The 23,542-nt window shown below is 46.1% G+C and overlaps 3 protein-coding genes across 3 annotated transcripts; all 3 read left to right on the top strand.

The window, feature by feature from the left end:
• The first annotated feature begins 6,076 nt into the window (after window positions 1-6,076).
• LOC120403439 (olfactory receptor 5W2-like) lies at window positions 6,077-7,015 on the top strand. The gene has a single exon (XM_039534508.1). It carries the CDS (start codon window positions 6,077-6,079, stop codon window positions 7,013-7,015), a length of 939 nt encoding a protein of 312 aa, XP_039390442.1.
• A 3,410-nt stretch (window positions 7,016-10,425) lies between these two features.
• On the top strand, window positions 10,426-13,341 carry LOC120403464 (olfactory receptor-like protein OLF1). The gene is made up of 2 exons (XM_039534534.1): window positions 10,426-10,434; window positions 12,403-13,341. Exons 1-2 carry the CDS (start codon window positions 10,426-10,428, stop codon window positions 13,339-13,341), a joined length of 948 nt encoding a protein of 315 aa, XP_039390468.1.
• A 5,581-nt stretch (window positions 13,342-18,922) lies between these two features.
• LOC120403417 (olfactory receptor 1019-like) lies at window positions 18,923-20,616 on the top strand. The gene is given in 4 exon segments (XM_039534486.1): window positions 18,923-18,938; window positions 19,676-19,858; window positions 19,861-20,074; window positions 20,076-20,616. Coding segments are annotated over 4 exon segments (954 nt in total).
• Window positions 20,617-23,542: the final 2,926 nt, after the last annotated feature.

The raw sequence follows: 23,542 nt of genomic DNA, 5'->3' as shown, positions 1-23,542 counted from the left end.
GCTACAGTCCTTTTGTTTCCAGGTGCTTGCAGGTATCTCTGTGGGGTAGGGAGCAGGTATCTCTGTGGGGTAGGTAGAGCTGAAGACACTCATTTTTTGCCTTCCTCACTTCATATAGAACATCCCTTTGTTTGGAATTCCAACCTCTCTAGAAAAGTACCAGTTTCAAGATGGATTTCACTATCTGGTGACATGGTCACATGTCACTGTAAGACGCCAGTCTGACGCACCCGATAAGTATTTATGGAAATATGCTTATGAATATAAATATGACATAATTGTAAAATGTTTTATGCTAGATATGCCATGTAACATATGTCAACAAATGTTATGATCTATTGAATACATTCCTCCTATTTGTATGAATGTATCATTTTTGTATTCAAAGTTATGAATATTGGCTATGTACTTGTTTAATTTTAAATACCCTCAGTGAAGCAGTTGGACAGCTTTGTTAGAAAAGACTATTCTCTGTAAGTGCCCAATCAAGAACCACTTAAGCCAACAATAAATTGGAGATTCCAATCCACATCTGAGCTTTCCCAGGAATGTGGCTTGGCTGGTAAGGAACTCAGTCAGGCATGGACATGTGACAACAAAACTCCATTTTGTAGCTGGGATTCTACGCAGGGACAGGGAGGGGTGTCCATCCCAAAGGATACCTGAAAGAAACTGGAATAAAGGACAGTAACCACAGGGGGTGTGAGTGATTGCTGGACTCAGACTAGAAGGAGACTAGTCTGTAAAAGGAAGCTTCCTGGGTCACCTCTGAGGGTGAGGTTTTATCTATATTCAGTTTTCTTACTGTATGAGGCATAGACTTGCGTGTTCTATTTTATTTTGCTTGATAATTCACTTTGTTCTGTCTGTTACTACTTGGAACCACTTAAATCCTACTTTCTGTATTTAATAAAAATAACTTTTTACTTATTATTTAACCCAGAGTATGTATTAATACCTGGAGGAGCGGGGGGCGAACAGCTGTGTAAATCTATCTATAAGTGTTATAGAGGGCGACAAATTCAAGAGTTTACCCTGTATAAGCTTTATACAGAGTAAAACGGGTTTATTTGGGGTTTGGATCCCATTGGGAGTTGGGCATCTGAGTGTTAGAGACAAGAACATTTTTTAAGCTTCTTTCAGTTAAGCCTGCAGTTTGTGAGATATGATTCAGACCTGGGGGTTTCTGTGATCCAACCAGTCACATTCTTCCTGGGTTGGCGCACAGGAACAAAGGAAGGCTTGCAGGTAAACAGAGCCATTCACAGTTCAGTGATTCTGATGCACCCTTAATGGCCTTCACTTAATATGTCTACATCAGTGATACACGTTTATATCTTATTCTCCTAACTCCAGACATAGAAATAATCCATGTAAACAAATGGGATGAACACACTTGGTAGATTATGATCTTTATAATAATATGTTACATGGGGCACTTAGCATAAAGCATATTCCAGTTATGTCATATTCAGAAGCATATTTTCATAAAGCATATGAGTGCTGTGTCACACGTGGCTTTGCCCAGGACTGGAGAGAAGGTGGAATTGAACCGTGAGCTCCCACCTCACAGGTGAACACCCCAACTATTGGGCTAAAAATTACAAAGGGAAGGACCGGCACCTGAATCCTCCCCCATCCTTCACGCATTGTTTTGGAACAAAGCTATTAGGAGTATTTGTAACACATTTATGAATAGTTTCGGGTCAATCCAAACGGTATTGTTTTTGACAATAAATTAATAGTCCAGAAGAAATTCACCAATTTCTAGACACCTTTTTGTCCCAACTCTGGGAAATTACTTAACGAGACATTTGGAGTGGTGACCAACAAATAAAGTGGAACACATTCACCTCAGTTTTGTATCATATTAAAATTACCTCACGTGAGAGACAGCTATCCAGGCCAGCTGATTCTCTGTCCCTCTGTGTTCCATTTCCACAAGGAGAGACATAGCTACAACATTAATTGCATGTGCTGTGCTCACCCATTGTCCTGGGAGTAAAGATCCTCTGCAGAGTAAATCTCAAACTCATCAAAGCTAAATGTAACCTCTGCCACCCAAGGAAGCAGCTCCAGAGGTATTAAGGTTAAAGTGGTGTGGTTAGCAAACAGGGAAAGATTCGACTCTAAGTCTGATTTTAGGGTTCTGAGCAGGTACTGCTTCCGTCCTTCTCAACTCACTGTAAGTGAAGGGAGGAAAAACAAAGAGGTACCACTAAGTCATGGGCAAACAAGTCAGTTTCAGAGCACTTCAGCCTTTAATTGAAATGACAGTGAGCTGTTCATGGGAGGGGAAGGAAGGAATTATCTCCTGAGAGGAGAAATTTGAAATTTTCTGAACCTATTTACCTTTCAAAAGAAGGAAAGAGCTTTACCAAGGGAGGGAGAAGAGTGACTGGAAAAGGAGAGAAAAATAGCTTTAATAGGAAGGGAGAAAACTCTCCCATTGATTCAGGGAATGTCTAAGCTGAAGCCATTACATTGACTCAGCTATGGCATGCAGCAGTGCCATAGTGTAGATGCTTTTCACATTGCCGGAATGGGTTTTTCCATTGAGGTAATTAATCCACATCTTCGAGAGGCAGTAGCTAGGTCAATGGAAGAATTACACTGAGGATCAGTACAAGGTAACTGCCTCAAACATGGTATGAAAAGTTTCTCAGTCCTGTGCCACAGAGCTCGGTTGATCTAATTTTTAAGCATAAAGCAGACGTAAGAGAAGCTACCGATAGAAAAGCCCAGTTGGGAAATCTAGTCCTATCTGCATGCCAAGGCAGCAGAATCCCCTTCGGTTCTTTTTGTTCAGGCTAGTTGGAAATATTCCAGCTGTCCCAGCTTCCCAGGAGAGATGATTCTGCATTCTGACCAAGCTCAGTGTCCAGCTGTGTGTGTGTAGTGGGGACTCTGTGTGTGTGTGTGTGTTTGGTGTGCAGTGGGCACTGTGTGTGAGTGTAGTGGGCACTGTGTATTTAGTGCATGTGTGTGTGTTTAGTGTGCAGTGCGCACTGTGTATTGTGTGTGTGTGTAGTGGGCACTGTGTATTGTGTGTGTGTGTGTGTGTGTGTGTGTTTGGTGTGCTTTGGGCACTGTGTGTGTGACGGGGGGATACAGTGGAGCTGAATGTCAAGTATAGGGAGGTGTGTGTCCCTAGCTCTGCCCAGTCCTCAGGCTGGTGTTACCCCAGTGAAAGGCTCTTTGTGAGATCATAGGACTAGGAGGGACCTCGAGAGATCGTCTATTCCAGTCCCCTGCACTCATGGCAGGACCAAATATTATCTAGACCATCCCCAACAGGTGTTTGTCTAGTCTGCTCTTAAAAATCTCCAGTGGTGGAGATTCCACAACCTTCCTGGGCAAGTTATTCCAGTGCTTAGGCACTCTCACTGTTGGGATGTTTTTTCCTAATGTCCAGCCTAAACTGCCCTTGCTGAAATTGAAGTCCATCGGTTCTTGTCTTAACCTTCCCCCTCTCACCCATTGCTTTGCAATTTTATTCCTAAACTCTGTTTCACGGACTATAAATTACGGGAAATAAATAAAATTACCAAAAGAATCAGGAGGAAGTTGGCATGCTTGGAGATATTTTGTAACAGCATCTGCAGAGATTTTCAGTTTTAACCACCAGTTTGGGGAATATCTTCCTTTTTGCAGCCTGCCCTTGTTACACCCCAAGGCCCCCTTTCTTAGGGAGTCCATTGGGAAGGCAGATTAGCATTGTGTATTGCTAATGCTGTTGTTAGCATTGCAAACCTGTTTGGGGAGTATTAAAGGTGTGTGAGTGGGGAGTGAAAGTGTTTTTGCAGGTACAAAAGGCCAAGTGGGGCGGGAGGGGAGCAAAGAATGGGTTAATTTAACACTGCAGCTAGGAAGCTTAGTTTATAAATAAAAAGCTATCTTTAGCCCGAGACCAGCTGCTATCTGCCAAGACAGAAGGGGGGAAGTTTAATCCCCACCCCAACCAGCGGTAAAAAAAATTGTTAAACAAAATGCAGGGGCCGGGGGGAAAAAATGGCAAAGGTCAGCCAGGAACAAACAAAGAACTGTTTTACAGCCCTGAAACTGGTTGTTTGGGGAAAGCTTAAAAAAAACCATGGAAGACCAGTATAATCTGACAGAAAGGGCACCAGAAGCAGAAGTTCCCGAACAGAGCACCCCACCCCACCCTGAGGAGCCAGAACTTAAAACCCTTCTGAAAGCTGAAGCAATTCAGAGAGCCCAGTGGATTTTTGGATGGCCTGGGCCCAGGACAGCACCACGGTTCACCTTTCCCCCCACCCTTCTCACTTTACACCCAGACTTGGCCAGTCTGGGTTCTGCATGTATAAGTATGAAAGTGGGTTAGGGCTTGGGGCATTGACGTTTTCTTTCTTCCCCTGAGTAACGTGAAAGTGTTCCCAGCACTCTCTGCTGTTGTTTTATTATTTTATCAATAAAGATTTAAAATTTAGACCCTGGGTGTGCCTCGTCATCTCCTCCCCCCAAAAAATCCTGTGGCCCAGCCTGATCAACTGTGGCCCCAGGCAGATTGGTAACAAAAATCTCTCACATCCTGACTTTGGCATTTTCACTGAGGACTGCCCCAGGCACCTCCAGGTCACAGGAGGCAGAGAAGCCAGGAGGAGGAGTTATATGCAGGAGTCCTAGAAGAAGTAGGGGCATAGTGTTTCCTGGGCAATGACCTGGAGTGACAGACTTGGGAGTTTCTGAATACAGAGATTTCTGGCTGTTGGCTGTTTCTACTGGTGTTCAAGGAACGAAGACTTTGCGTACATTCTTTGTAACCCCTCCCTCAAGGATTATACCAAAGAATAGACTTTATAAGCTTCCCATCAAAATACCAAACTCCCCTCCTCTCTAACCCATGGCTGTGGGACTCTGGTGATGTTCCAGGGCAGTTCAGCAAGAGGAGAGACCATCATGCATCATGGGGGATGTGGTCCAGCCTGGGAGCCTGGCCCACAGAAGAGATTGGTGCTGTGTGGTATCTGATGCAGCCCTGTGGTATTTCCAAGCAAAAAGGTTTCAGTCTCCACAAACAACACCCCTTTGTGGATCAGCTCTACACAGTACACGGCTTGCACTGAAAACAGGAAGATGAAATATATCCCTAACCTCATACTCTGTAACTCTGGTTGAAATTGCATCATTTAACAACACAGTAGGAAAGAGTGGGCCAAATTAATCCCCAGGGCATGAATTAAACCGAAGGTGTCTTTGGTTCACTGAATGCATTAATTAGGTGTTATGGTTCTCTGAGCTCAGGTATTCCCAGTTGCTCCAGGAATCATGTCCCACAGATCACACATCTTAGTATAAAACTTCCCAAACGCTCCAAACTGGCAGTTTCTGTCGCTGGGGAAACGCAAACACATCTCTCTCTTCTCAGCAGGTACGTGCTATTATCCTGAATTACAGTCACACACACACACATACATACATCATGGTGATCAGCAGGTATTAAATTCAAGACCTCCAGCACTGAAAGCCTCAGCCTCAACTCCTACCCCTTCAGCTAAAGGAACAACCTCCTTGCTTGGAAAAAATTGGCAATTACATAGTCACTGAAGCCAGTGCTTTCCATTTTCTCTCTGGGTTTTCCTACAGACTAAAGTAAATGCCAGAAAGCTTAATTAGCAGAGTAAGCATCTTTACTACAAAGCAACATGCCAAACCACAGAGCTCACCTTGCCCAAAGAGAGCAGAATGATTGACACTCCTTTACTCTCACCCCTTCTTTAGCTAAGGAATAATATCTTCAGATTGATTCTCTCACAGCAGATTCACAAGTCACTGTTTTCTGTTCGGATTAGTGAATACGACTGTTTGTGTGTGGGGCATGATTAACCTCCGTGTCATTGTATTTGCACAGTGTGTGCATCTTATCAAACACCTGGAATGACCAGCTGTGAACATCTGGCTCTGTGGATTAAGCCCTTCCCCGAGCAGGTACTGATGTCCATTAAGAAACTGATCTCCATTTATCTTCACTTACTTCATTACAGAGAAGGGACAGGTTTCCCGCACCATCCACCTGCCCACATCTCTGTAGCTGCCTGATCTCTGTTCAGAGGAGATGGAAAAGGGAAATCACTCAGAGGCAACCGAGTTCATTCTCTCAGGACTGACAGATCGTCCAGAGCTGCAGGTTCCCCTCTTTTGGGTGTTCCTACTGATTTATGGTATCACCCTGATGGGCAATGGGGTGATGATCTTGTTAATCACGATTGACCCTCGACTCCACACCCCCATGTATTTTTTCCTCAGTAGTTTGTCTTTCTGTGACCTCTGCTATTCCACGATAATTTCCCCTAAGATGCTGCTGAATTTCTTAGCCGAGAGGAAAAGCATTTCTTACACTGCTTGTGCTGTGCAACTGTATCTCTCTGTCATTTTTGCAGATGTTGAGTGCTTCTTGCTGGCTGTGATGGCATATGACCGTTATGTGGCCATCCGTAACCCACTGCTCTACACGGTCACGATGTCCAGGCAGCTTTGTAAACAGCTGGTGGTCGGGGTGTACACTGTGGGGTTGGTGGATTCAATGATACAAACAGGTTTTTCATTTCGGCTGTCATTCTGCAGCTCCAACATCATCAATCATTTCTTCTGTGACATCCCCCCTCTGCTGGCACTCTCCTGTTCTGACACCCGCATCAATGAGATTCTGATGTTTGCATTCATGTGCTGCACTGGAGTGAGCAGCCTTGTAACTATCCTCCTCTCCTATGTCTATATCGCCTCCACCATCCTGCAGATCCGTTCTGCCGAGGGCCGGCGCAAAGCCTTCTCCACCTGCACTTTCCACTTGACCGCGGTAGTCCTGTTTTTTTGCACTCTTCTCTTCATGTATTTACGTCCCACCTTAAGCTATTCCATGGACACAGACAAAGTGGCCTCAGTGTTTTACACGCTGGTGATCCCCATGTTGAACCTATTTATCTATAGCCTGAGGAACACGGAGGTGAAGGACGCCCTGAGGAGAGTAATGAATAAACTCCTAACCAATTCCTGAATCTGTTTAACTCTGTACTGGTTTAGTGATGGGAAGTGGAAACAGGTGAATTCAATTCCCAGCCCATTGCAAGGTAATATCGTAAAGCCCGTGATAGTATTGTTCATTATTGTATTGTTCTTATTATTAACTTGTTTGTATTCCAACAAAGCCTGCAGGCCCCAACAAAGATCGGGGCTTTATTAGGGTATTACCCAAGCAAAATTCCAGGAGGTGCCTGTTTCACATGTGTGAATATCTGTGATGTGCTTTGAAAGCATAGAGCTATTTGTATTGGGAAACAAAAGGGAGGCATCACATCTATCTCCCTCTGTATTGTAGTGAATTTGGTTTTGTTATGCAGTTGCAAGTATGAAGTTTATTATTTCTATGGCTGAACCAAAGGGGATTTTGCACACCCTCCTGATACTCCCCAAACCTGCTCAATCAACACCATTTCATCTATCGCAGTAGTCTCGATTTAGCCAGTTGTGTAGATATGGCCTCATTCTCTCCACTGAAGTTGTTGCATTATGGATAAAACACAGGAAGAATCACAGGGCCAGAAAGAGAGAATGACTCTATAGACTGGTAGTTCGGGGCACTGAGATGCTCAACTTCATGTCTTTGTTCCAATGGTTATTTAATTTATTATCCACTGTAGAAAAACTTTGAAAGGAGAGATCAAGAGCAACCCAGATTCGAATAGCACATCACTCAGTGGCTGGGATGCTTTCTGTAAATACAGGAAACTCAAGTGCACATCTTTGCCCAGCACTGGACAGAAGGGGGAATTGAATCAGGATCACCCACCTCACAGGTGAACACCCTAACCATTGAGCAAAAAATTACAAAGAGAGGGAGCATCACCACCTCCTACCAGTGGCTACTTTGCGACCCGCACCTACATCCTCTCCCCCCACACACATTGTTTTGGGAAAAGGCTATTAGAAGACTTTGTAACACATTGTGAAGAGTTTCAGGTCAACCCCAACTGCATTGTTTTTCACAATAAATTATTCGTCCCGAAGAAATTCACCCATTTCTAGACACTTTCATGTCCCAATGCTGGGAAATTACTTACAGAGACTTTTGGAGCGGTGACCAACACATGAATTGTAATACATTCACCTCAGTTTTGTATCATATTCAAAAGACCTCAAGGGTGAGACTGCGATCCAGACCAGTTGGTGCTCTGGCCCTCTGTATTCCATTTCCACAAGGAAAGACACGGTCACACCATTAATTGCATGTGCTGTGCACACCTGTTGTCCTGGGAGAAAAGATGCTCCAGGGAACAAATCTCAAAGTCATCCCAGGAAGCAGCTCCAGAGGTATTAAGGGTAATGTGGTTGTGATTAGTAAACAGGGCAAGATTCAACTCCTGGTCTGATTTTAGGGTTCTGAGCAGGTACTGCTTCCGTCCTCAACTCATTGTAAGTGAAGGGAGGAAAACCAAAGAGGTACCACCAAGTCATGTCTGTGCATGTGGTGGGGGGTACAGTGGAGCTGGATGTCAAGTGTAGGCAGGTGCGTGTCCCTTGCCCTTCCCACTGCTCAGTCTGGTGTCTCCCCTCCCCTCAGTGCAGGGATCCTTCTGAGACCATAGAATCATAGGACTGGAGGGGACCTTGAGAGGTCGTCTAGTACAGTCCCCTGCACTCATGGCAGGACTAAGTATTACCTAGACGATCCCTGACAGGTGTTTGTAACCTGCTCTTGAAAAGCTCCAACAGTGGAGATTCCACAACCTTCCTGGGCAAGTTATTCCAGTGCTTAACCACCCTGACTCTTGGGATGTGTTTCCTATTGTCCAAGCTAACCCCCCCTTGCTGCAATTGAAGTCCATCGGTTCTTGTCCTATCCTTCCCCCATCCCCCATTGTTTTACAATTTTACTTTGTAGCGGGGTGGTCCCCTGCTCCTGCCCTTCAGGGCTTAAAATAGCCTAGGAGAGGGCTATGGATGGGGCAAGAAGCCTGGGCTGACTGAGTGAAAGCAGGCCCAGCTGTGGCCAGGTCCCAATCAGGCCCAGCAGGCCCCTATAAGAGGCAGTGAGCCAGGAGCCCAAACGGTCTCTCTCTGGCTGTAGAGGGAGAAAGGCCTGGCTACAGGGAGCTAGAAAAGGTACCTGAGTGGAGCAGGGCTGCGGAAAGGCTGAGGAGCTCCTGCCTGGTAAGCCCCAGCCTGCGGCCTAGCATTAGGCCAAGAGGTACTGGGGGTTGCAGAGGGCAGCCCAGGGGTAGGCAAAGACAGCAGGTCCAAACTCTTTTGCCTGTGATGAGTGGCTGATACTGCAGTCTGCCCCAGTGAACGGGGGCTAGATGGAGACTGGGCAGTAGCTAATACTGAGGCAAAGTGGAGATAGTTGGGTGGGGTTCCCCTGGGAGGGGGAGACCCAGTTAACAGAGGCACCAGGGTCCAGAGAGGGACTCGGGGCCAGAAGACAGGCGGATCACTGGCCTGCAGAGGGTGCTCCGGGCTGGAAATTGAGCTAATTCCTGAAGACGACCAGCAGGAGGCGCCGCAGGGGTGAGTCGGCCCGTCTACGTACTCCTAAACTTGGTTTCAAGGACTATAAGTTATGGGAAATAAATAAAATTAACAAAAGAATCGGGAGGGAGCTGTAACATACCAGGGTCCAACCCAGACTAAGCAACAGCTTTGTCACCTGCAACCTTGCAATGCCTTACTGAAGTGGCTTCCAACTGGGCCACTCACAAACAAATCACATCCTGAGCATCTGTGTGTAACTGCAGCCTGGCCAGGAATAGTTGGGTTACACTCAGGCTCTCACCACCCTTGGTTATACTGCAGGGTGACCCTAACACACTCCGCAGACTTCGATTTCCCTCCTGAATTTTACATCCTGTGCTGCCCAGTCCTCTCCTGGACAATACAAGTTACATTGTCCATTATTTCATTAATAGCACTAATATGTATGCAACTTAGTTTCTCAGACACTTTTACTGAAACACACTGGATTAGATACAACAATAAAACAAAGTTTATTGACTACAAAGATAATTTTAAGTGAGTACAAATAAGGAGGCATAGAAGTCAGAGATAGTTACAAGAAAATTAAAGCTAGAATTCAACTTGTGCCTAAGTTAGCAAATGATGTGAAATTCAAAGCAAAAGTTTCCTCACCATGTGCTTTCAACAGTCTTATTGACCAAATTTCCTAAGTAAGGACCCCTTCACGAGTCCAATGTCTGCTTCCTTTATCTCTTCAGATGCAGTGAATCAAGGGGGGGAAGAGAGAGAGAGAGCGTGGTGCCTTGGGATGTCTATACCCTCTTTTTAGAGTCCTATCCCCCCTTTGAGAAACATTTCCATCTGGTTACTGGAAGACAAAAACTCTATGTAGAAAGATGTTACCTGCTGCTTTTCCTCACCATTTTAGGGTACGTTTGTTTCCCTTCGTGCTTAATGACTATGGTTACTGTTTAGATACAAAATTAAGCAGAGCACACATTTCTTTGTTTAAAACAGACCAGTTTGCCAGCCTTGGTTTGGAACATGCATTAATAACACCATACAGTGTCATCTTATAACTTCACATACATTATAAAAATATATTAATATTTGCAGTGAGAGTATGAGTATTGCTAGTTGACTCATAGATTTACTGACCATCTTAAAGGTAAGTTCCATGTGCGCATAATATGCCTGCAAGAGGGATAGTTTAACAACTGCAGAAGTCCGTAGCATACTGTGGTCTCCTCCTGAGATCCTCTGGTCACCATGTGGTCTCCATCAGGCAAAAATGAGTGAATCTATCTTTCCGATTTTGGGGAGTAATCTAGCAAGGGAAGGACATAGGATACCATGGTGATTGGCATGCTATAAATAGCTAGATAATCGGGAGTACTCTTACATATCTTACAGGTTTTACATTCCATCTATTGGGGCCGGGACAATGAGGTGATTCTGAAACCAGGAATGAGTGACAAGATATCAGCTACAGTTGCAAACAATTAGTATGTTTCTCCACTATCTAACGTTCTGTTCCTTTGATTCCAAATTTATTGCTAAGGCTGGTTGAAAATTTTTCATGAGAAGATTTTTTGATGGGAAATTGGATTATCCATTCAACTATTCTTTTTCCATGAAATTCTCTTTTTCCTGGAAATTATAAGATTTCCAATAAAAAATACCAAACTCTCTTCCTCCCTAAATCATGGCTGTGGGACTCTGGAGAAGTTCCAGGGCAGTTCAGCAAGAGGAGAGACCAACATGCATCATGGGGGATGTAATCCAGCCGGGGAGCCTGGCTCATGGAAGAGATTGGTGGTGTGTGGTATCTGAGGCACCCCCGTGGTATTTCTGAGTTGAAATATTATGTTTTTAGCAAAAAGGTTTCAGTCTCCACAAAAAAAAAAAATAACCCTCTGTGGATCAGCTGTACACAGTACCCAACTTGCACTAAAAACAACACGATGAAATATACCCCAACCTCATACCCCTAACCTGGTAGAAATTGCATCATTTCATAACACAGTAAAAAAGAGTAGGTCAAATTAATCCCCAGGGCACCAATTACACCAAGGTGGCCTTGGTTCACTGAACACATTAATTAGGTGTGGTGTCTCTCTGAGCTCAGGTATTCCCAGTTGCTTCAGGAATCATGTCTCACAGATCACACATCTCAGTATAAAACATCCCGAATGCTCCAAACTGGCAGTTTCTATTGATGGGGAAACGCCAATACATCTCTCTCTCTCTTCTCAGCAGGTACGTGCGATTTTCCTGAATTACAGTCACACACACACATGGACACAATGGGGATCAGCAGGTATTGACTTCAAGACCTCCAGCACTGAAAGCCTCAGTCCCAGCTCCTACCCCTTCAGCTAAAGGAGCGATCTCCTTGGTTGGAAAAAATAGGCAATTACATAGTCACTGAAGCCAGTGCTTTCCAGTGTATCTCTGGGTTTTCATACGGGCTAAAGTTAATGCCAAAAAACTTAATTAGCACATTAAGCAACTTTATCCCAAACCGACATGCCAAGCCACAGAGCTCCCCTTCCCCAAAGATAGCAGAAAGATTGACACTCCTTTACAAATAATCTCCTCACACTGAAATAATCTTCACCCTGATTCTCTTACAGCAGAGTCACAAGTCACTGTTTTCTGCTTGGATTAGTGAACAGGAGTTTTCGTGTGTGGGGCATGATTAACCTGTTTGTCACTGTATTTATGCAGCGTGTATTTTATCAAACAACAGGAATGACCAGCTGTGAACATCTGTCTCTGTGGACTAAGCCCTTCCTGAGCGGGTACTGATGTCCATTTAGAAACTGAACTCCATTTATCTTCATTTACTTCATTACAGGGAAGGGACAGGTTTTCCGAACCATCCACCTGTCCAGACCTCTGTAGCTGCCTGATCTCTGTTCAGAGGAGATGGAAAAGGGAAATCACTCGGAGGCAACCGAGTTCATTCTCTCAGGACTGACAGATCGTCCAGAGCTGCAGGTTCCCCTGTTTGTGGTGTTCCTACTGATATACGGTATCACCCTGTTGGGGAATGGGGGGATGATCTTGTTAATCACGATTGATCCCCGGCTCCAGACCCCCATGTACTTTTTCCTCAGTAATTTGTCTTTCTGTGACCTCTGCTTTTCCTCAGTAATTTCCCCTAAGATGCTGCTGAATTTCTTAGCAGAGAGGAAAAGCATTTCTTACTCTGCCTGCGCTGTGCAAATGAATCTCTGTATCATTTTTGCAGATGCTGAGAGCCTCTTGCTGGCTGTGATGGCATATGACCGTTATGTGGCCATCTGTAACCCGCTGCTCTATACGGTCACCATGTCCAGGCAGCTTTGTAAAGAGTTGGTGGTTGGGGTGTATGCTTTGGGGTTGGTGGATTCAGTGATAGAAACGTGTTTTATATTTCGGCTGTCATTCTGCAGGTCCAACATCATCAATCATTTCTTCTGTGACATCCCCCCACTGTTGGTGCTCTCCTGCTCTGACACCCGCATCAATGAGATTGTGTTGTTGGCTTTCACAAGCTGCATTACAGTGAGTAGCTTTGTGACTGTCCTCCTCTCCTATGTCTATATCATCTCCACCATCCTGCAGATCCGTTCTGCCGAGGGCCGCCGCAAAGCCTTCTCCACCTGCTCTTTCCACTTGACTGCTGTGGTCCTGTTATATGGCATCCAATTTTTCATGTATTTACGTCCCCCCTCCAGCTATTCCATGGACACAGACAAAGTGGCCTCGCTGTTTTACACACTGGTGATCCCCATGTTGAACCCCCTCATCTACAGCCTGAGGAACATGGAGGTGAAGGACGCCCTGAGGAGAGCAATGAATAAACTCCTAACCAATTCCTGAATCTGTTTAACTCTGTACTGGTTTAGTGATATGGAGTGGAAACAGGTGAATTCAATTCCCAGCCCATTACAATGTAATTTCGCAGAGTCCGTAGGAGTGTTGTTCATTATTCTATTGTTATTATTATTAATTTGTTTGTATTCCAACAAAGTCTGCAGGCCCCAACTCAGATCAGTGGTCAAAACAGAGGAAGAATCACATGTTCAGAAAGAAAGAATTATACTATAGGCTGGTGGATAGGGGCTTCCACTTAGGCCTGGTCCACACTAGGACTTTAATTCGAATTTAGCAGCGTTAATTCGAATTAACCGTGCATCGGTCCACACCAGGACGCCATTTAATTCAACCTAGAGGGCTCTTTAGTTCGAATTCGGTACTCCACCCCGACGAGGGGAGTAGCGCTAAATTCGACATGGCTATGTCGAATTAGGCTAGGTGTGGATGCAAATCGAACTTACTAGCTCCGGGAGCTATCTCACACTGCACCACTCTGTTGACGCTCTGGACAGCAGTCCGAGCTCAGATGTTCTGATCAGCCATACAGGAAAAGCACCGGGAAAATTTGAATTCCTTTTCCTGTCTGGCCAGTTTGAATCTCATTTCCTGTGTGGACGTCGTGGCGAGCTCAGCAGCACTGGCAGCGATGCAGAGCTCTCCAGCAGAGGAGTCCATGCAATCTCAGAGTAGAAAGAGGGCCCCAGCATGGACTGACCGGGAAGTCTTGGATCTGATCACTGTGTGGGGCGATGAGTCTGTGCTTTCGGACCTGCGCTCCAAAAAACGGAATGCAAAGACCTACGAGAAGGTATCCTCTGAGTGCCATGCAAAGCCATGGCACTCAGAGGATATAGCTGGGATGCAAAGCAGTGCCACGTGAAAATCAAGGACCTGAGACAAGGCTACCAAAAAATCAAAGCGGCAAACGGACGCTCCGGAGCCCAGCCCCAGACATGCCGCTTCTACGAGGCACTGCATGCCATTCTCGGTGGGTCTTCCACCACTGCCCCACCAGTGACTGTGGACTCTGAGGATGGGATAGTGTCGAGGGGCAGTTTCTCGGCGATGTTCACCAATGGGGAAGATGAGGAAGGGTTTGTGGAGGACGAGGCAGGCGACAGCTCTTACAATACTACTTTCCCCGACAGCCAGGATCTCTTCATCAGCCTCACAGAGATCCCCTACCAACCCTCCCCGGCCGTTAACCCGGACTCCGAATCAGGGGAAGGATCAGTCGGTAAGTGCTATAAACATGTAAACATTTATTTTTTAACAAAACAGGAATAAAAACTATATAAAAAGAAGGTCGATTCATATAGGGATCGAACAGAAATCCTCTTGGGACAGTTCTACGAAGCTCTCTGAGAGGTACTCGAAAAGCCTCCGCAGGAGGTTCCTGGGGAGAGGTGCCTTGTTGGGTGCTCCGTGGAAGCACACTCTTCCGCGCCAGGCCATCCTGAGGTATAATGGGAGCATCGCCTCGACCAGCATGGCAGCATAGGACCCTGGTCTGTGCAGGGATTCACGCAGCATTCGCTCTCTGTTTCTCCTGGAGACCCGCCTCAGGGTGATCTCTCGCGACTGCTGCATCTAATTAGGGGAATTACTTTAATGTTACTATTGTGAATGCTTGACTTTTCCTTTGCATAACAATGACCGTCGTTTAACAGCCACGTGATGTAGGCTGCAGAGGAAAAGCATACAGGGATCTTTCCCGGGGACAGCCGCGAGGGGCTGGAACAGGGTCAGACTTTATGCTTTCCAGATTGCCTGCAGCAGGAGGGCACTGCTATCCATTAACTGTTAAGCAGCCTAAAGTTTACGGCTTACCAGGCCTGGCTGCTACACGGATTCTGCTGTCCTGCCCCGCTTGTCCGATCTCCAGTGCAAGACCCCAGGCAATGAAAGCCAATGCCGAAAATTCGAACTTGTCCTGAGAGCACATGAGATTAGGTGCCCTGTATGGTCTTGTTCACAGAAACTGAGTAGACTGTGTTCAGTGTTCGCAAACATGTATCTTTGGAAGGAAATCACTTCCTTTTTCCAATCACACAGCTGCGGCTCTTTCCCGAACTGCCCCGGCATCCCCCTCACAGAGGCTGGCGCAGATTAGGCGGCGAAAGAAAAAGAGATGTTCGCTGAACTGATGGCCTGCTCCAGAGCCGAGGCGGCCCAGCAGAGCCAGTGGAGGGAGACCCTCTCTCAGCAGCAGCGCTCACACAGCGAACGGGAGGACAGGTGGCGGCAGGAAGACCAGCGGGCGACTCAAACGCTGCTTGGCCTAATGAGGGAGCAAACGGACACGCTCCGGCGCCTTGTGGATGTTCTGCAGGACCGCAGGCAGGAGCAGAGAGCCCCCCTGAACTGTATCTGCAACCGCCCTCCCCCGCCACAAAGTCCTGTCCCCTCCTCACCCAAAATCACAAGAAGGAGGGGCGCTAGGGGCCGTGAAAACTGTCACTCCACCCCAGCAGAGCGCTCATGTAACAAACAGCTCTCATTCCCTAAAGTATGAGAATTGCTTGCCTTCCTGGCTCACCCGATCCCAAATCCCAGTTTCATACCCCAACTGTGTAGTTGAGTATTAAAAACAGTTTGCTGTTCATTACTGTTTCCGTCATGTTTCTTTGCAGAAGAGTTTGTGTGAAGGGGAGGGGAGGGGTTTCTTAATTGCATAGGACAGCCACCATTAACAGGGTACAGACATGGGGGCAGGATCAACAGCAGGTCACACACAGAGTGCAGTCACTAGGCACCCAGGTCACTCTGCGAGGTGTCTGCTGCCCCAGGTCAGTCTGTGAGGTGTATGTTGCCCCAGGGTCCGAGCGCCTGGCATCCACAAATGGCAAGGCAGGCTGCCCTTACCATGCCCTTCCACCCTAGCCATGAACCTCTCCGATGCCCTGAGCCCCAGCCAGAGCCATCATCCCCCCACACCTACTCACCCTTTCCACACAATCCTCACCCCTTCCTGCAAACCCACCCCTTCCTGCACACCCTCCGGTAACCGTCCTCCCCCCCAAGGACCGCTGTAGGAGCAGGAGCATGTCAGTCCTCGAGTGTAGAAGCGGTCTGTACATCACTGCACACCATACCCACCACAGTCTGCGTCCCTGTTGGAACCCTTGAACGAGAATTTGTTAGTAAAGAAAACTTTGTTAATTAAAAATGTTCCAATAACTTTATTTTTAAACGTCTGTTGGAAGGGGAAACCTGTTGAACGGGGTATGTAACCGCTGAAAAAAGTCAATAGTAACTGAAACAGGGGCAGGTTCAGCTTCTCTGTAAAGAGACTGGACAGTCATAGGTTACCCTGCTCTCTGAGGAACCTAGCTTTCAAAGCCTCCCGGATGCACAGCGCTCGCTGGGCTCTTCTAATGGCACGGTGTCTGGCTGAGCGTAATCAGCAGCCAGGCGATTTGCCTCAACCTCCCATCCCGCCATAAAGGTCTCCCCCTTGCTCTCACAGAGATTGTGGAGCACACAGCAAGCTGCAATAACAATGGGGATATTGGTTTCGCTGAGATCCGAGCGAGTGAGTAAGCTCCTCCATCTCCCTTGAGATGTCCGAAAGCACACTCCACCACCATTCTGCACTTGCTCAGCCGGTAGTTGAAGAGCTCCTTGTCACTGTCCAGGGCGCCTGTATAGGGCTTCATGAGCCAGGGCATTAGCGGGTAGGCTGGGTCCCCGAGGATCACTGTAGGCATCTCCACATCCCCAACAGTTATTTTGTGGTCCGGGAAGAAACTACCTTCCTGCAGGCGTCTAAACAGACCAGAGTTCCTGAAAACACGCGCGTCATGAACCTTGCCCGGCCACCCGACGTAGATGTTGGTAAAACGTCCCCTATGGTCCACCAGTGCTTGCAGCACCATTGAAAAGTAGCCCTTTCGGTTAATATACTGGCTGGCCTGGTGGGCCGGTCCCAGGATAGGGATGTGAGTGCCATCTATAGCCCCACCGCAGTTTGGGAATCCCATCGCGGCGAAGCCATCTATGATGACCTGGACGTTTCCCAGGGTCACTACCTTTGAGAGCAGTAGGTCAACGATTGCGTGGGCTACTTGCATCACAGCAACCCCCACGGTAGATTTGCCCACGCCAAAGTGGTTCGCTACTGACCGGTAGCTGTCTGGCGTGGCAAGTTTCCAGAGGGCTATGGCCACTCGCTTCTGCACAGTCAGGGCTGCTCGCATCCGGGTGTCCTGGCGCTTCAGGGCAGGGGCTAGCAAGTCACACAGTTCAAGGAAAGTGCCCTTACGCATCCTGAAGTTTCGCAGCCACTGTGATTCATCCCAGACCTGCAGCACTATGCGGTCCCACCAGTCCGTGCTTGTTTCCTGGGCCCAGAATCACCGTTCCAGAGCATGAACGTGACCCATTGCCACCATGATCTCCGCGGCGTGGGATCCCGTGCTTTGTGAGAGGTCTGTGCCACTCTGACACTTCATGTCCTCACCACGCTGCCGGAGCCTCCTCGCCCGATTTCTCAGCAGCTCACTGTGGAAGAGGTGGACGATAAGGTGCGAGGAGTTGACAACGGCCATAAGTGCAGCGATGATTGCAGCGGGCTCCATGCTCGCAGTGCTGTGGCGTCCGCGCTGTCACTGACCAGAAAAGTGCGGTAACAGATTTCCCGCCGGCGCTTTCAGGGAGAGAGGGCAGGAGTGACGGTTGAATGACGACAGTTACCCAAAACCACCCTCGACACATTTTTCCCCCAGCAGGCATTGGGGGCTCTACCCAGCATTCCAATGGGCAGCGGGGACTGCGGGAACTGTGGGATAGCTGCCCAGAATGCACCGCTTCCAATATCGACGCTTGCCCCGTTAGTGTGGACTCACAAAGTCGAATTAGTGTCCTTAGTGTGGATACACAAATTCAAATTCATAAGGTCGAATCCACAAATTCGACCTAAGTTAAATTGAACTACTCTTGTAGTGTAGACATACCCTAACTTTCTGTTCCTTTGATTCCAAATTTGTTGCTAAGGCTAGTTGAAAATTTTTCTTGAGAAGTTTTTTTCCATGAAATTATCTTTCCCCTGGAAATTATCAGCTTTCCATCAAAATTCCAAACTCCCCTCCTCCCTAAACTGTGGCTGTGGGACTCTGGTGATGATCCAGGGCAGTTCAGGAAGAGGAGAGACCAACATGCATGATTAGGGATGTAGTACAGCCTGGGAGCCTGTAAAATGGAAGAGATTCGTAGTGTGTGGTATCTGATGCACACATGTGCCATTTCTGACTTGAAATATGAAGTTCTTAACAAAAAGATTTCGGTCTCCACAAACAAACCCGCTCTGTGGATCAGCTCTACACAGTAGCCAGCTTGTACTGAAAACATCAGGATGAAATATACCTCTAGCCTCATACTCTGTAACTCTCTTAGAAATTGCATCATTTAATAACACGGTAGAAAAGAGTGGGCCAAATTAATCCCCAGGGCACCAATTACACCAAGGTGGCTTTGGTTCACTGAATGTATTAATTAGGTGTAATGGCTCTCTGAGCTCAGGTATTCCCACTTGCTTCAGGGATCATGTCCCATAGATCACACATCTCACTATAAAACTTCCCGAATGCTTCAAACTGGCAGTTTCTGTCAATGGGGAAACACCAACACATCTCTCTCTCTCTTCTCAGCAGGTACGTGCTATTGTCCTGAATTATAGTCACACACACAAACGGACACCATGGGGATCAACAGATATTGAATTGAAGACCTCCAGCACTAAAAGCCTCAGCCCCAACCCCTACCCCTTCAGCTAAAGGAGCAACCTCCTTGCTTGGAAAATATAGGCAATTACATAGTGACTGAAGCCAGTGCTTTCCATTGTGTTTCTGGCTTTTCATAAAGGCTAAAGTAAATACCAAAAAGCTTAGCAGAGTAAGCAACTTTACCCAAAACCGACATGCCAAGCCACAGAGCTCCCTTTGCCCAAAGAAGATAGAAAGATTGACACTCCTCTACTCTCACTCCTTTTTGAGCTTACAAATAATCTCCTCACAGTGAAAATTTTTTCACCATGATTCTCTTACAGCAGAGTCACAAGTCACTGTTTGCTGCTTGGATTAGTGAACAGGAGTGTTCATATGTGGGGCATGATTAACCTGTGTGTCATTGTATTTACGCAGTTTCTATTTTATTGAACAACTGGAATGACCAGCTGTGAACATCTGGCTCTGTGGACTAAGCCCTTCCCTGAGCGGATACTGATGTCCATTAAGAAACTGATCTCCATTTATCTTCACTTACTTCATTACAGAGAAGGGACAGGTTTTCTGCACCATGCACCTGCCCACATCTCTGTAGCTGCCTGATCTGTGTTCAGAGGAGATGGAAAAGGGAAATCACTCGGAGGCGACTGAGTTCATTCTTTCAGGACTGACAGATCGTCCGGAACTGCAGGTCCCCCTGTTTGTGGTATTCCTACTGATTTATGGTATCACCCTGGTGGGGAATGGGGGGATGATCTTGTTAATCATGATTGACCCCCGACTCCACACTCCCATGTACTTTTCCTCAGTAATTTGTTTTTCTGTGACCTCTGCTATTCCTCAACAATTTGCCCTAAGATGCTGCTGAATTTCTTAGTGGAGAGGAAAAGCATTTCTTACACTGCCTGCGCTGTGCAAATGAATCTCTCGGACTCTTTTACTGATGTTGAGTGCCTCTTGCTGGCTGTGATGGCATATGACCGTTACGTGGCCATCTGTAACCCGCTGCACTACGGTCACCATGTCCAGGCAGCTTTGTCAGCAGCTGGTGGCTGGGGTGTACGCTGGGGGGTTGGTGGATTCAATGATAAACACGTTTTTTACATTTCGGCTGTCATTCTGCAGCTCCAACATCATCAATCATTTCTTCTGTGACATCCCTCCACTGCTGGCGCTCTCCTGCTCTGACACCCACATCAATGAGATTGTGATGTTTGCTTTCACGAGCTGCATTATAGTGAGCAGCTTTGTGACTGTCCTCCTCTCCTATGTCTATATCACCTCCACCATCCTACAGATCCGCTCTGCCGAGGGCCAGCGCAAAGCCTTCTCCACCTGCTCTTTCCACTTGATCACGGTGGTCCTGCTTTTTGGCACCCTCTTCTTCGTGTATTTACGTCCCACCTCCAGCTATTCCATGGACACAGACAAAGTGGCCTCATTATTTTACACGCTGGTGATCCCTATGTTGAACCCCCTCATCTACAGCCTGAGGAACACGGAGGTGAAGGACGCCCTGAGGAGAGCAATGAATAAACTCCTAACCAATTCTTGAAGCTGTTAAACTCAGTACATGTTTAGTGATGGGGAATGGAAACAGGTGAATTCAATTCCCAGCCCATTGCAATGTAATTTTGCAGAGCCCAAGGTCGTATTGTTCATTATTGTATTGTTATTATTATAAATTTGTTTGTATTCCAAACAGGTCTGCAGGGCCCAACTGAGATCAGTGGACAAATCATGGGAAGAATCACAGGTCCAGAAAGAGAGAATGATTTTATAAGATCATGGCTGGAGGCACCCACCTAGAGTGTGAGATGCTCAACTTCACGTCTCTGTTCCAGTGGTTATTGAATTAGTTATCCACAGTAGAACAACTTTGAAAGGAGAGATTGAGAGGAACCCATTCAGGGGCATATCCATGTGCATAGTGTGACAGGTTTGGTCACAGAGACCCCTATTGGGACTGTCACCTGTTATGCTGAAATTACCTCTGATCCTGTTTTCCCTGCCAGCCTGGGCCTCCAGAACCTTGCCTCATTGAGCCAGATGTGCTAGCCAGCTGCAACACAGCCAAAGGGTCAGGGCCTCACACCCCAAACTGCAGATCCAGACTGAAACCACCTCAGCATTATCCCTGTCTCCAGCATGCAGACACCCAGCTCCCAATGGGATCTAAACCCCAAACAATCTGTTTTACTCTGCATAAAAGTTATACAGGGTAAAATGATAAATGTTCACCCTCTATATCACTGCAAGAAAGATATACAAAACTCTTCCCTCCCTCCCCAACCCCATAACAATTACTTACACTGAGTTTATAAATAAACAAATGTGATTTTATTAAGTATAAAAAGTAGGATTTAAGTGGTTTTAAGTCGTTAATACACAGAACAAAGTAAGTCACAAAGCTAAATAAAACAAAACACAGAAGGCTAAGCTTAATACACTCAGAAATCAGTTACAAATGTTAACTTCTCACTCCCATTGTTACTTCAGGTAAAATCCTTATCAGGTCCGATGCCTTTTCTGACCTGGGTCCAGCCTGTTCTCACCCACCCCTGTGGCTACAGTCCTTTTGTTTCCAGGTGCTTGCAGGTATCTCTGTGGGGTGGGGAGGTCGTCTCTTAAGCCAGCTGAAGACACTCATTTTTTGCCTTCCTCACTTCATATAGAACATCCCTTTGTTTGGAATTCCAACCTCTCTAGAAAAGTACCAGTTTCAAGATGGATTTCACTATCTGGTGACATGGTCACATGTCACTGTAAGACGCCAGTCTGACGCACCCGATAAGTATTTATGGAAATATGCTTATGAATATAAATATGACATAATTGTAAAATGTTTTATGCTAGATATGCCATGTAACATATGTCAACAAATGTTATGATCTATTGAATACATTCCTCCTATTTGTATGAATGTATCATTTTTGTATTCAAAGTTATGAATATTGGCTATGTACTTGTTTAATTTTAAATACCCTCAGTGAAGCAGTTGGACAGCTTTGTTAGAAAAGACTATTCTCTGTAAGTGCCCAATCAAGAACCACTTAAGCCAACAATAAATTGGAGATTCCAATCCACATCTGAGCTTTCCCAGGAATGTGGCTTGGCTGGTAAGGAACTCAGTCAGGCATGGACATGTGACTCCAAAACTCCATTTTGTAGCTGGGATTCTACGCAGGGACAGGGAGGGGTGTCCATCCCAAAGGATACCTGAAAGAAACTGGAATAAAGGACAGTAACCACAGGGGGTGTGAGTGATTGCTGGACTCAGACTAGAAGGAGACTAGTCTGTAAAAGGAAGCTTCCTGGGTCACCTCTGAGGGTGAGGTTTTATCTATATTCAGTTTTCTTACTGTATGAGGCATAGACTTGCGTGTTCTATTTTATTTTGCTTGATAATTCACTTTGTTCTGTCTGTTACTACTTGGAACCACTTAAATCCTACTTTCTGTATTTAATAAAAATAACTTTTTACTTATTATTTAACCCAGAGTATGTATTAATACCTGGAGGAGCGGGGAGCGAACAGCTGTGTAAATCTATCTATAAGTGTTATAGAGGGCGACAAATTCAAGAGTTTACCCTGTATAAGCTTTATACAGAGTAAAACGGGTTTATTTGGGGTTTGGATCCCATTGGGAGTTGGGCATCTGAGTGTTAGAGACAAGAACATTTTTTAAGCTTCTTTCAGTTAAGCCTGCAGTTTGTGAGACATGATTCAGACCTGGGGGTTTCTGTGATCCAACCAGTCACATTCTTCCTGGGTTGGCGCACAGGAACAAAGGAAGGCTTGCAGGTAAACAGAGCCATTCACAGTTCAGTGATTCTGATGCACCCTTAATGGCCTTCACTTAATATGTCTACATCAGTGATACACGTTTATATCTTATTCTCCTAACTCCAGACATAGAAATAATCCATGTAAACAAATGGGATGAACACACTTGGTAGATTATGATCTTTATAATAATATGTTACATGGGGCACTTAGCATAAAGCATATTCCAGTTATGTCATATTCAGAAGCATATTTTCATCACTAACGAGGGTCAATCGTTAGTGATGAAAATGAGAGAATGAAATTGAGTCATTCTCTCTTTCTTGCCCTGTGATTCTTCCTGTGTTTTATCCACGATGCAACAGCTTCAATGGGAGAGAATGAGGCCATATCTACACTACTGGCTAAATCGGGACTACAACGATAGAAGAAATGGTGTTGATCGAGTAGGTCTGGGGAAGACATGATAAATCAATGGGAGAGTTCTCACCTGTTGAAGTCTGTACTCCAGCTCCTTCAGACACTGTGTTCCATCATGGACCTTTCTCAGGGCTGAGCTACACTAACGCTGTCGGCTGATGTATGTTACACAACTTCAGTTACGTAACTCTCCTGGTGACATAGCACGGTGTGGACACCGCTGTAAGTCAGACTAACTTAGTCAACTTGAAGTAGCGTAACTGAGGCAATTTAC

This window comes from Mauremys reevesii, linkage group 4 (genome assembly GCF_016161935.1).
Source record: "Mauremys reevesii isolate NIE-2019 linkage group 4, ASM1616193v1, whole genome shotgun sequence".
NCBI classification, from domain to species: domain Eukaryota; kingdom Metazoa; phylum Chordata; order Testudines; family Geoemydidae; genus Mauremys; species Mauremys reevesii.
This window is presented reverse-complemented; position numbering and strand designations above follow the sequence as displayed.

Bases quoted from the DNA above. Each gene is read 5' to 3' on its own strand.
- LOC120403439 (XM_039534508.1), top strand. From the start codon at position 6,077: ATGGAAAAGGGAAATCACTCAGAGGCAACCGAGTTCATTCTCTCAGGA.